At 43.6% G+C, this 13,105-nt stretch overlaps 1 protein-coding gene across 2 annotated transcripts; it reads left to right on the forward strand.

Moving 5' to 3' along the window:
• Positions 1-3,344: 3,344 nt before the first annotated feature.
• ACRALDRAFT_1094264 (uncharacterized protein) lies at positions 3,345-6,862 on the forward strand (the record flags this gene model as incomplete). 2 transcript variants are annotated; one of them, XM_071019711.1, is made up of 12 exons in its annotated part: positions 3,345-4,214; positions 4,338-4,368; positions 4,416-4,528; positions 4,566-4,676; positions 4,720-4,760; positions 4,810-4,828; positions 4,884-4,908; positions 5,003-5,034; positions 5,259-6,292; positions 6,381-6,392; positions 6,483-6,529; positions 6,834-6,862. In XM_071019711.1, the coding sequence occupies 12 exons, from the start codon at positions 3,345-3,347 to the stop codon at positions 6,860-6,862; spliced, it is 2,364 nt and encodes a 787-aa protein (XP_070874292.1). The 2 variants fall into 2 exon arrangements, with proteins under 2 accessions (XP_070874292.1, XP_070874293.1); XM_071019712.1 differs by lacking the exons at positions 3,345-4,214; positions 4,338-4,368; positions 4,416-4,528; ... (4 more) ...; positions 5,003-5,034; positions 6,834-6,862 and having other exon boundaries at positions 5,825-6,548.
• Between the last annotated feature and the right edge of the window lie 6,243 nt (positions 6,863-13,105).

Consider the following 13,105-nt stretch of genomic DNA (forward strand, 5'->3'; position numbering starts at 1 on the left):
GTTACCCTAATTATAGTAAGGTTAACCCTACGCCTTCGTTATTTTATACTTAGAGGGTTATAATAAAGGATTTTTTTATATCTAGGCTCTACGGCCCCTAATAGTCTATATCCGTAGCTTTTCTTATTCTAGTAAGGGAGCGCGCCTTCCGTGTCTATATCTATACTATATCCGGAATCTATTTTATAGTTAATCTATTCTTTATTCTATTCGTCGTACCTTTTTCTTAACTATCTTTCGCTTTTCTTCCTACCTCTACCTTATCGGCGGTAGGGGCCTATCTCCCTGTCTATAGTTCTTATCTTATTTTTAGTAGGGGGGATCCGTCCCCGTTTTCTGGTTATTAGGTCTTATTAAGGCTATTTAGGGGGGGCAGATTTCCTAGGCTATTATCGTAATCTCCGTTCTAATTTCTAATATTAATGCTTTATTTTTAATCTCGGCCTCTTAGCCGTATACTTCCCTCTCTACTTCCGTAATTAATATACAGTTCGTTTAGGTAGGCCGGAACTCCCCTTGAGTATTTTCGGTTACCCTGACTAGACGATCAGGACTTCCTAGCCACCGAATAGATCCGCCTCCGAGCACTAATTAAAGAAAGGCGAAGCCGTCACTATACAGAACGGCTTAGGCAGTATAATCTCGGATAAGTCTTCGATAACAGGAGTGCTTAAAACCACGAAGTGTATATAACCAAAACAACACACATAACAAGGAGACCTTTAAAAAAGGTTCCTGGAGGTGCATACTACTCTAATCAGGGCAACGTAGCTTAAACGAAGTGAATATAATAAACGTGGTAAAAACTTAGGGTTAAAAGGATAATAATTATATAGGATAATAGGCATCCTCTGTGTCTAGGTGGCGTCGCCATATATATATAATATACAAGACAAATGAAAAAGATGCGCGCGTCCTATAACGTCACGTGATGTCCCAACGACATAGCACTAGGTCTCCGATCCACCCCTCTATAATACGGTGCCGAGGGGGAGTAGGGTGGATAGGGGCTATTAGGACTTCGTAAAAGGGATATATTTACTCTTTATAGGTTCGAATTATAGTCCGCTCGCCTCCGCCTAGTCTAGGCAGGTATCCTATATAGTAGCGAGGCGGCGCCGCGTCTATACCTCGGTCTTCCCGAAGGCCACGATATTCGTGTTATCCGTAAACCCTACGACCATCGACTTAGGCACTCTATTAAGCTTTTTATAGTAGGGGTAGGTTACTATAAGGCCTAGGCGTTCACGAGGCCGTTCGTAAATCGTTAAAGCAGCTCTTATTATTAAGCTATCTATTCTTATAAGGGACTAAGCGTTATATTAATAGCTTCGGTAATCCTTCTATCCGTCCACTTAGCTAGCTTAGCGGGGTTTATAGGACCGCCGCCGCCTAATAGCGCGTTCGTATCTGGCTCTATACTAACGCAGCGCGTGGGGTTTACTGAATTCTAGCTATATAAGCGGCTGGTTATAGATTAATCGCACTAAGTAAGGCCGAATAATTATATTAGCTAGAATTAAGGATAAGGAAAGGAAAAGGTCTATAAAGAGGTGTAGTATTTACTAGGTTTATATGATTCCGCGGTAAGGGCAGCGCGAGGTCCGAGTATCGGATCTACGTGCTAATTAGCGGTTCCGGCCTTATACCGGAACTACACTTTTAAGGGGTTAACCCATAATAGTTATAGGTTAATCGCACCGAGTAAGGCCGAATAATAATATTAGCTAGAATTAAGGAAAGGAAAGGAAAAGGTCTATAAAGAGGCGCAGGATTTACTAGGTTTATACGAATCCGCGGTAAGGGCAGCGCGAGGTCTAAGTATCGGTTCTGCGTGCTAATTAGCGGTTCCGGCCTTATACCGGAACTATACTTTTAAGTAATTAACCCGTAATATATAGAATAATAATAATCCCGGCGTCTAATCTAAATATAAAGGGTACTTATAACGTACTAAGTAGTATATTCGTTAATAACGCTCTCGATATCCGGTAAATCATCCTTATCTTCTTCTGTTAATATTATAGAAAACCGGGCTTCTAACCACTCCGGGGAAATCGATCCGATCGTGTTAAAAAATCCGTTAAGCTAGTCTATCTTTAAATCGATTACGCGAACCTAATATATCTTTACCTCTTTATATAACTTACTGAAGTTATTAAGCCAGCGTTAATAAGGCATCTTCCTAATAGATTATATATAATCGTCCTAGCAGCGCTTAATAAGTAACCTCTAGGCGGCGTTAATAGGCTTAAGGCGTGCCTTTAGGATTCGTAGGATTTCCTTTAGGTCGTCTTTATCGGCGAAGGACTCCTCGAGGCTCCGGTCTATGGTGGTAGTGATATAATCCAGAACGGCCTTTATCACGGCCTTTTCCTGCTTATATTCGTTATAGGCGAAGAGCTATAGCTTATATTTTTAATTCTAATTTTCGTCTTTGCTTATAGCAGGAGGGCTAACCTTTTAGAGGCGTTTTAGATATTTAGTAATATTAAGATCCGGATCTATAAGCTTCGTAACCTCGTTAAATAGGGCGACTTCTATTATACGCAGATACCACTAATACTAGTCCTTAGAGGAGGTTAGTATAATTAAGGTTATCGTAACGGCGTGGACGGGCAGTTAATTAAATAGAGTAGAAGAAGGAGAAGGAAAAGGGGGAGGAGGAGGAGGAATAGATAGAGGCAGTTAAAGGGGTTAGTGATAATAGGCAGGCGGACAGGCTAGTAGACGACTCTATCCGTAACAGAATAGAGGCAAAAAAAGAGGGCTTTAAAAGAGAGAGGCACAGAGCCTAGAACTATTAGATCGACCGGAATAGAGGCGTTTTACTAGAGCGCCGGGCTTATAACTATCAGGACACTAATATCGTATAAAGTGTGACTTGTGTTTATTACAGACTATAAAAGAGTACTAGTCTACGATATCCTATATATAGGCAAAAGAGGGGGAAAAGCACTATAATACATCCAATAGAAGTACCGCCGTATTCGGGGCAGTGCGTGACGTGGCTCTGCGAATATACCTAACAGGATATCGGGGCATTTAGGCATAAATGCCTAATAATTATATATATAAACTATAGTCGGAATAACTAAGTGGTATAATCGGAATAACGGGTCTCTTTCTTTTCTTCCTTTCCTATAACCACCCATAGTTACTCACGCAGACCTAACTCCAAAGCAGTGGCCACCATTCTTATCACTATCAGATCCCATTTAGATAGCAGAACGCGTTACAGATATATACGAAGTACACCCTGTCAAGTAACCCAAAGATAGTAGGACAATCATTTGTTTATTTCATCTGGGTTTGGTTCGAACTAATCGTGGTCTGTTTAGACAATGGATATTCCCGTGCAACCTGTGGAGCAAGAGACATCAGTTCCTCTCCCTTTCTATCTAGATAAATCTCTTCTTCCAGCTCCACTTCCCAGCGTCGAGGAAATCGCTGCTTCGCCCCATGTTCTACACGAGTACCCCAGTCGCCGCATTGTGCGTGTCGGCACACACTTTATCGTCAAGTACGGAGGATCAGTGAGCTTCCTTGAGGGCGAGAATATGCTCTTCGTTAAGAAATCCACCGCCATCCGTGTCCCCACTGTTTACGCCATGTATTCTCGCCAGGGGACGCAGATGCCCATCAATTACATCGTCATGGAATTCATACCGGGGACATGCTTGCGGGACAAATGGGCGTCTCTGGACGAGTCTTCTAAATCGGCTGTGACAGGCCAGCTCCGAGAGATTTTCTCCGAACTGCGACAGATACCATCACCAGGCTATTTTGGTGTTATTGGACGACGACCTTTCGATGATTCCATCTTCTGTTCGAACGTTAAAGGTCGACTTCCAGTGCCTGCAGGACCATTCACGACAGAGGATGAAGTTCTGGATGCATTAGTTAACAAATTTTCACATCATTTCCCGGAACACGGGAAAGGGGCTTTTTACAGGCGGATATTCCCTCTGGTTCTTCGCGGCCACCCGCCCGTATTCACTCATGGAGACCTTCAGCGGAAGAACGTTATCTTGCGGGACGATGGTAAATTGGTCCTTATCGACTGGGAGGCAGCAGCATGGTATCCGAGCTTCTGGGAATACTCGATGGGAATGTTTGCGTGCGATTTCAAGGATGACTGGCAGTTATGGCTGGGCAAGGTTGTTGATGAGTGTCTGAGCGAATTTTCATGGATGAACATGATCTGGCGGGAGGTTTTTGGCTGATAAATGTGTAACGATGAGGTAAACTCCGTTTATTATTACATTGAGGCGTGTTACTCCGACTGTACCATTTGGGTATTCCGCCTGTAGTTCTAATCAGTCCATCGACCCAAGGAATACCACCTCACGAAGACCGAAACAAGGCGTACATTTAATTTATCCCGCGGTCCAGACAAGCACTCCGCTTCCTAGCGCGATATTCCCGTGTTTACGAATACCAGCGCTATATTTCCTCTCTCCCCTTCGTCGTCGCGTCCGCGGTATATCCTCCCCTGGGGAGAGAGGCCAAGTGGCTATGCCCCTGGGTCTGTCAATCCGGTCGCAAAGAACCAACAGCCATAGTTCAGTTGTCAGGTGGCCAAGTGCTCCACAGCCCTGCTACCAACCAACACACGGACAATAACCCCTACCAGGGGCCACTTTCCCTTAAAGCCGTTGAATCGTCGAATCAAAGTGGGCGAGCGATAAGCGCCAGCTCTTTCTTCGCGTTCCATAGCCTCTTAATGTCTTATGCATGTTGGTGATATGGAAATATTTGTGTGCATAAAGCCATCGTACCGGCGCCTAGTCAGGTGTTCTATGAAAGTGACGGAGTGCATGGTTGGGTCGGTTTCCGAGACTTTATTAGTGATATGTTAGTGATAACTGCTCTCAGCCTAGGCCTCGTACGCGGTCAACATGCTCTGTTGGCCCATCATAGAGACCTTAAGTTAGCGCGAAGTGGAGGTCCGCAGCTAGAGAGGTAAGTGACGCCTTCCTACCTGATACACGGACTCGAGCACTGATAGCATTAGCAATGTCGTACTACAATGTCTAGGCTTCGTCAAAACCCATTTAAACCGCCGTTTAGGCGCATAGTGTACAGCGAGCAGGCGAATTCTCTGCTTAATCCTTAATAGCATACAGCGCTAATAGCGAAGCTATAGGGTATAGTACAGTACACGGTATATACACCCATAAAACATACTACCTTACCTATATAAAGATAACCACTAGGTCATATAACCATAGTGGATCACCGTCGCGTTGCCACAGCAGCATTTACGCGTTGTCTTCGACACGCATTATTTTATCACAGCCGCAGCTCACAACGTACATCTCACGATGTCACTCCTACGATTACCTCGCGAGACTCTGGCACAAATCTTTGATAAAATCGGCTCATCGTTTTTTCGCGAGGATCTAGGCCGCCTTACAGTCTGCAAACAGTGGTTCGAATTCGCTCTTCCTGCGCTCTACCGCTGCGTCTCACTTTCTCAAGAGGCATTGCGGAGTTTAATTGCCTCCGGGACAACGATAAGATCGTCTCCGATCAGACACAGCTTGAAAGCCCTAGACCTTGAACTCAGAGGAAATCATCCCTCCCTGTTCGATGAGAATCCCCAGGATGACCCTGATACGGCCTGGATAGAGGTCCTGGATAAAGACCTCGCCCAACTTGCCATGATAACCCAACAGTCTGGCAGGCTACGCACCTTACGCATACAAGCCTGGAGTTCTCTGTCTCCCAATGCCCTCAACAGTCGCAATGATTATCTATCGCTACCCACCATACGAAGCTTACTCTCAGTGGACAACCTGAGCACTCTCGTCCTAGATCTAGCTGCCAACTTTCATGATATACCAGGAGAGCAAGGGGAAGACCGCCATATTTGCCCGGCTATCACCGCCCTTCATACTCTTCGAACCCTTCACCTGCGCATGCCCAGAGTCTGCCCTGATATTCTGCAGTTTCGCGATCTTGACGACAATCTACGTTTGAGCGTGGTGGTCATCAACCTCAGTCTGACCCTGAACCCTTCGGGTATAACAGCTGCCTCCCACTCCAAACGATGCGGTTCCGGGCCCGGAGGACTGCTTCAACTGAAAGCCGATTTACGGGAACGGGCAGAAGCCCTCGCTGCCCGAATGACGTCTCCTAAAACCATAAGGATCCTCACTCATCTCCTTCCGCTAATTCAATTACAGTCGTTGGACGTCTTGACCGGAAAGACTATGGTGCTGGATGATGATATGGCTTGGGACGACGATGGCAAGACTGTTAAGGAGGACTCGGAGCCAGAATCTGAGTTTCCGGATGACGAATTTCCTCCCTGGGACGATTAATATTCTTTTAACGGGAGTGGTCTACGTCCAAGGTCTTTGCCTTGACTTCAGCCGCGAATTTACGTAAAGCATAAGGAGCCCTTGAAAACTGAGATGGTATTAATGAGCTTGAGTTGGTGTTAAGCTATACGGATGTGATGGTGTGGTGCAAAGACGGTTGAGGTTGACTGTCCATGAGTTGTTCTTTGGGTATGTCCAAGATTATCTACGTAACGGACGTTTAAACAATTAACAGGAATATATCCGGACGTTCTGCTGCTAGTAACAGGTGCAGCTCGGATGTACATTTTATCCATTCCATGTCAGCATAGCGAAGCAGTGCCTACTGCCTAGTATAGTTATCTTGAATATATATTTATAGGGACTCTCTAGCGAGACCTTATATTTTTATAGAGAGACCTTATACGTGATATTTATCGCAGACTTTTACCACTACGCTAAAAAGGAATATCCCTTATAACGATAGGGTAAGTACTGCTTATATTGGTTGTGACACACCCCCTCAGCCTGTAAAGGAAGATCTCGCACTTTAGAGGCTGATCTCGGATACATCACTATACTGTGCCCCCAGGATGAAAAGCGGATCCTCAGGCCCTTAGCAGTGTTAGTGGCTCGCGTTCTTATGCCTTAAAGTATCTCCTCGGCTAGGGTTGTTCGAACGTGTTTCGAACCGGTATGGTTAGCGTGCGGGGAAGTTACAGGAACAGACGTTCCTCCCGGGCTTATAACTATGACAAGAAGCTGTGATCAACCGAACCGAGCTATAGAGATACGATAGATTGCCTTAATTCCACACCTCAGGCTCGTAGGAGGCTAAGCTATATATAGGCTATGCCTCGGCTAAATACAACCAATAGGAATCCCCTTCCAGTAGCCTATTTTATCCACAAGCCACACCAGCTCTAGTGGCTAATAGCCCAGGAGCTCGGAGTCCCAAATCCGCGCTACGTAGCCGTACCAGTATAACTATATTTACATAACCCATTTAGTTATATAACATACCCCCTATTTCGAGCTATTTATTTAAAAACACTCGGAATATACCTAGGCTAGAATCATACTATAATCAAAATAGCTTTAAAAAGCCGTTTAATAGAAAACCATAAAGGAAAACAGGTTTAAAAGAGATATAAAAACAATATAAAAGAAATAGAAAGGGATAATTAGAATAAAGCAAACAGGTAGCCTAGAATAATAACCTAAGAGTAATATAAGCTAGAGGTTAGTAGGCGGCTCGCTATATATAATTTTCGTAGCCCGGCGGCCGAAATCGAGTTCTTTTGGTTAAATAACCTTCTCGTTAACGATTTTTAACGGTTTTTAACGATATTTCTTTATTTTTTCACTTCCCCAGCTCTTATTTTTTTATTCTATTCTCTCGCTATAATAAGCCGAGCTCGAAAACGGTTAGAAGAGCTATATAAGTGCTAACAGGGACAGGCTCCTAAGAAAAACAATACCCCGGCCAAAAAGGCCACCAAGAATACTACCATTAAGTCAGGTCGGGTCTCTAAGCCCGTTAAAGTAAGTTAATCGTTAATAGGAGAGTCGAGTACTTCTTACTAATCGAGCTATAGAAGAATACCCGTAAAGCCGCTAAAGATACCGCTAATACCGCTACTACCGCCGACTCCTCCACCGCCGCCACCTCCACCGCCGCCGCTAACCCCGATATCGCCGCCAAGGGCTCTAGCAGCTCGGTAACCGCTCCTAAAAAGCGATTTTCGGCTAAGAACCCCCCTCCCGACTTTATAGGAGAAAAGTTTAATACGCCTTACGAAGGGTATATTAAGGCCTGGATCGCCGGCTATAATAAATTTATTCGGTGTGTCTCTGTATATAGCATTACTAAGCGCTATAAGAAGTGTTTCTTGGGCGGGTATAAGTGCCACCTATAATAAGCGTTATTTTATCGAATAAAGCTAAGCAGAAGCTAATAAGCATAGCCCCTCGGTTATAGTCCCTATAGCCCGCCGCGCCGCTATCACTAAGAAGGAGGTGGCTAAAGAGGTTAACGTTAGTATTAATAATACTATAAGTTCGCTCCTAGACTATAATTAAGAAGCTGTCTTCTGACTTTTATAGCTTCTTAACCGTCTACGCCTAGCCCTACGCCTATTCTAGGATTTACTTAAGTGCCCCAAGCATCCCGAGATTTTCGAGCCGGCCTACTAGGCTCCTATCGCTCTAGGAGCCGGTACGGTAACGGCCGCTAATACTAATCCTAAAAAAAGGATTAAACACCATTTAATAACCGCTATTAAGGATATTTTCGGTATAGTGGATAAGGCTCGTAAAAGCCGGGTTAGCGGGGCCTCCCGTAGTGTTACCCCCTCTACTCTAAATAAGCAGAACTAAGCTGGTAAAGAGGAGGCGCGGGCCGATAAGGCCGTTATTATTAAGGGTGCCCCTAAGGGTAATAATATTACTATTAAGGGAGGTTATAATATTATTATTTAAGTATTATTAGAGTGGTTTAGTTATCTATTCCGGTTTTAGCCGATAAAATCCTATCCATTACTACGCTACTCTAAATTCCTAATCATCGCCCGCTAACTAGGTTAAGATATACTTTAAATTACTTAAACTTTTAATAACTAAGGGCCTTCGTGAGCCCGTCTACCGGCATCTCGGCGGTTAGTAAGTAGACGATTTAAAAAGCTCCCTTCTTATACTCTTAACGTATCCATAAGCTTTAAATATCAATATAACAAAGCCTGGTCTTAATTCGGGCACGCTTTTCCACCATAAGTCGAATCGTCTAGCAGTTATCGCAGGCTATCTCCCAGGGGGTCCCGGGGTTAAACCGTATTTTTATAAACAGCCGTTTTAAGCTTATAGTCTCTTTCGCAGTTTCCTATAAAGCAAGCAGCTTAGTTTCCGTTAAAGAAGTTATAATAGTCGATTATCTTAAGGCTTTCTAAACCACTAAACCGCTAAACAGGCTAATAAGATAGCCTTATAAGGAACGCCGGGTTTTAAGGTCGTCAGCGAAGGATACGTCGCTTATAATCACCATAGCCTACGTTACGCAGCTCGAATCCGTGCTATACTAGATTATTAAGTCCCGCGTCACGTATAAGTAACGAATAGCTTATTCCACGGCGTCTTAATACTCTTTTAACGGGTTAGTCAGGAACCTAGAGAGCGAGGAAGCAGAAAACGCGACGTCTAGCTATAGCATTACTACTATATAGAGTAACAAGCTAACCTTCTCCTAAAAAGCCTTAATCTCCTATAGTATAGCCTAGTCCTCCCGCTTTATAAGCTCTATAGCAGGGATTAGTATACTAGGATATATATTCCGATCTACCTAGTTAAAACAAGCTACGATCTTTTCTATATATAACTCGTACGATAAAAAGATCTTTTAGTTAGGTCGGTCTCGGATAATACGTATACCGAGAAACCACTCTACGTCCCCTTTCTTAAAGAGCTTGTATTTATCTTTTAATCCCTTAATAGCTATAAGAGCTATATATAGGCGGTCCCGATAATAAAGGAATAGAATATCGTCTATAAAGAATACTATAAAGGCATCGCGAGCTTCTAAAAAGAATAGGCATAGTTCTTCCTTACTATAAACTAAACTAATAGATTCGAGTATAGCAGTAAGGTCCTTATACTATAAAAAAGGAGAATCGCGTAGGCCGTATAAGGCTTTATCGAGCTCTAAGCTAGTCTCGGGCTTCTTAAAGCTATCCGGTAACTAATAAATAACAGGCTTATTATCTTTATTTTTTTCGGCGTTAACAAAAGCGTTAACAACATTAAACTATTTAATTTCTAAATTAAACTATACTATTAAAGCTATTACTACGCGGAAAGACTAAGAAGCGAGCGTGGCAGTATAGGTGCCCTCGATTATAGAGCTCACCTATAGGTCTCCTCGAATAATAAGGCGCGATTTATATCGCTCTAAAATACCCTCCTTATCGAAAACGTATATAAACACCTATATCAGGGGAATTAGCCTCGTAGTGGCCTAGTTCCGTGGGATCTCTCGCCACGTCTTCTTTTCGAGCAGCTTATTCACTTCCCGATAAGCTACTTCTTTAAATTATAAGCCTATAGGATATAAGTAAAGGTCTCTCTAGTGCCTCGGCGGAGTCTTAAGGTTATCGCGATGTATAGGGTTATCGCTTTTAGGCTTTAACGAAAAGGAAAAAGTCTCTGCCTATTTACCCTTAGCAGCCGCCAAAAACACTAAATAAAGTATTAGAACGCTAACAGGATTAGCTATAATTTCCTCTCCGAGCTAATTAGGTATTAAAAAGGTAAAAAAATGCTATTATCCCGCGAGGACTAGATCCTCGTCTAGTTCTATTATATAAGTCTATAGATTTATCCTTATAGCTTTACCCTTAGCCCTTAGTTACGCGATTCTAGAACTTCTACGCGGGGGACCGCTTAGCGGCGGCCGAGGCGCCGCCCGCCGTTTCGCGGTGTATATAGGCTTTAGTGCCGTAAAGGTAATTAACTTAATTAAAGGGGTTAGGGTTAGGCTCTCCTCCCGTCCCTAACTCGGCTTAGATACTACCTTATTAGGGAGATAAGGCCCGTGAACCTATAAGTCCAGCTCTAAAGTCGGTTTAAGAGCTGGTTCCGGGTCGTGACTGTCCGGATAAGGTTCGGGAGAAAGGCCTAGGTCTAATATATACGGCGCCGGGACCGCAGGAGCCTATAGGATCAGGACCTCGGAAAGGTCAGAACCGATCGCCGTAGCTATAGATAAGCTGCTTTCGACTTCCTGGAATTACGCTGGTTCCGGGGAAGGTCGAGGGGTCTAAAGACTAAACTAGGTCGGTGCATACTAGGCGGCAGAAGATAATATACTGCTCTTAATAATAGCTAAGTCGCTCTATTTTCCGGATAGAGCTGCCTATATATACGTATCTACCACCCCCAAGCTCGCAGAATAGGACTCGGAAATACTAAAAGGGTCTACTTATAAGATCTAGTAATTATTTAATAAGTCTTTTTCCTCGATTTACACGATCTACTCGGAAGTCTCCCTTATAGGCAGCGCCTCCGAGCTTTCTATATCTTACTTATAGAAGATCTACTTATTAAAACTCACGTTACGTATAGAAATCACCTTATCTAGCAGCGGAACCTAAATCCGGTAGATATTATAAGCTATATAGCCTATAAGATACCCGATATAGGCCCTAGGGCTAACCTTAAATCTCCTTTTATCTCTACCTACCTCCCTATCGCGGATTAATAGATATACGCGGTACCCGTAGGCGTGGACGCCGCTTTAATCCGGGCGTAGGTTGGTAGTATACTCTCTAATCGGAATCGGAGCTTTATACCTAAACCAGATATAAAGGAATTCGACTAGGGATTTCTATTCGAGCCGCTACGACGGGCTTATATTATATAGGTACACTACTACTTTTAACGCTTCCGGCTATATCTTTACTAGGAGACTAGCGCCGTTAAGCATAGCGTTTATTTTATCCGTAATCTCCTTAATAAGGCGTTCGATACCGCTATTCGGTTTATAAGTATAAGGGGGGGTCGTTTCTAGGTCTATACCCTCCACTCCGTTCTAGTACCTATAACACGACTTTTTACCTAAAGACAGTAGGCTAGGCTTATTATCGGAGCATAGTTTATAAATTATAACCTAAAACTATCTTTTAACCCACCTCTCAAAGCTAAAAAGAACGCGGAACACCTTGTCTACTATCCTGGACAGTAACGTTATAACGAAGGTCTAACCGCTATATTTATCCCTAAAAAAAACGGCCTACCTATCTCCGTTATAGCCGCTCGGAAAGTCCCTAATATCCTATAGGACGCGCTAAAAGGGGCATAATAAGCGATTCTCTAACTTCCGGCGTAAGATAACCCGAGTTTAGTAGGTCGTCCTATAGGTCTTATAGTTATACCGCTTGGTTCCAGAAATCTATATATTTCGGGCGTTCCTAACCAGCGCGCGGAGCGCCTCTAGGCCAAAATAACCTGCCCTTAGATACCATAAATTCTTAATATCGATACGGGGATATAGGGGGTCGTAAAAGGGATAAAAGCGTGGCCCTAGTCGGTAAGCTACTACTATAAGCAGCTAGATAGGGTCTATACGGATCGGTATCACCCCCTAGCTTTTAGGGCCTAAACGGGAAGAAAAGAAGTACGAAGAAAGGGGCTTATATTCGAGGAAGGTAAGGTTATATTAACGGCTTATCTTTAATAAAATCTCGCTCTTTTTAGGAGTCCCGTAGCGTAGGGAGTAATTATACCCTTGGACCTAAATCCTAACCCTTCGTAGCAGAGCCTTAGAGACTATATTCGTGTAAAACCCTTTAATAACAGCCACCTTCTTTAGCGTTAAATCCACCTTCGGAGCTCCTCTAGCGCCGTTAAAAATCCCTTATAGTACTCGGGTACCGTGGCCTAAGATCGGAAAGAAAGTCGTGCCGGCCTCGATATATTCGCTATTAAATAGGACGAACGTGCTAGGCTTAAGGAGGTTAAGCGAGTTTACTAGATAGGTAGCTCCGTAGTTATTAAGCAAGGTGCTCTTCGAGAGCGGATATAAGCTAGGCGTTATAATAATAAAAACCTATATAGCTTAGTACTCTCCGTAGATTATATCGGGATCTAAAGTGACCGTGATGATATAACCTGGATAGGTAGGAGAGTTACTGCTTTTCGACGAATCCGCTCTAGCGGTCCAGCCTAACTTTACTTAGTTTTCACGGAGCTGCTTCTAGCGTAACTTCTAGTATTCTACTCGGATCTTATCGTACTAGGCCTTATCCAGC

This window comes from Sodiomyces alcalophilus, assembly GCF_042370955.1.
Source record: "Sodiomyces alcalophilus JCM 7366 unplaced genomic scaffold ACRALscaffold_4, whole genome shotgun sequence".
In the NCBI taxonomy this organism is placed as follows: domain Eukaryota; kingdom Fungi; phylum Ascomycota; class Sordariomycetes; order Glomerellales; family Plectosphaerellaceae; genus Sodiomyces; species Sodiomyces alcalophilus.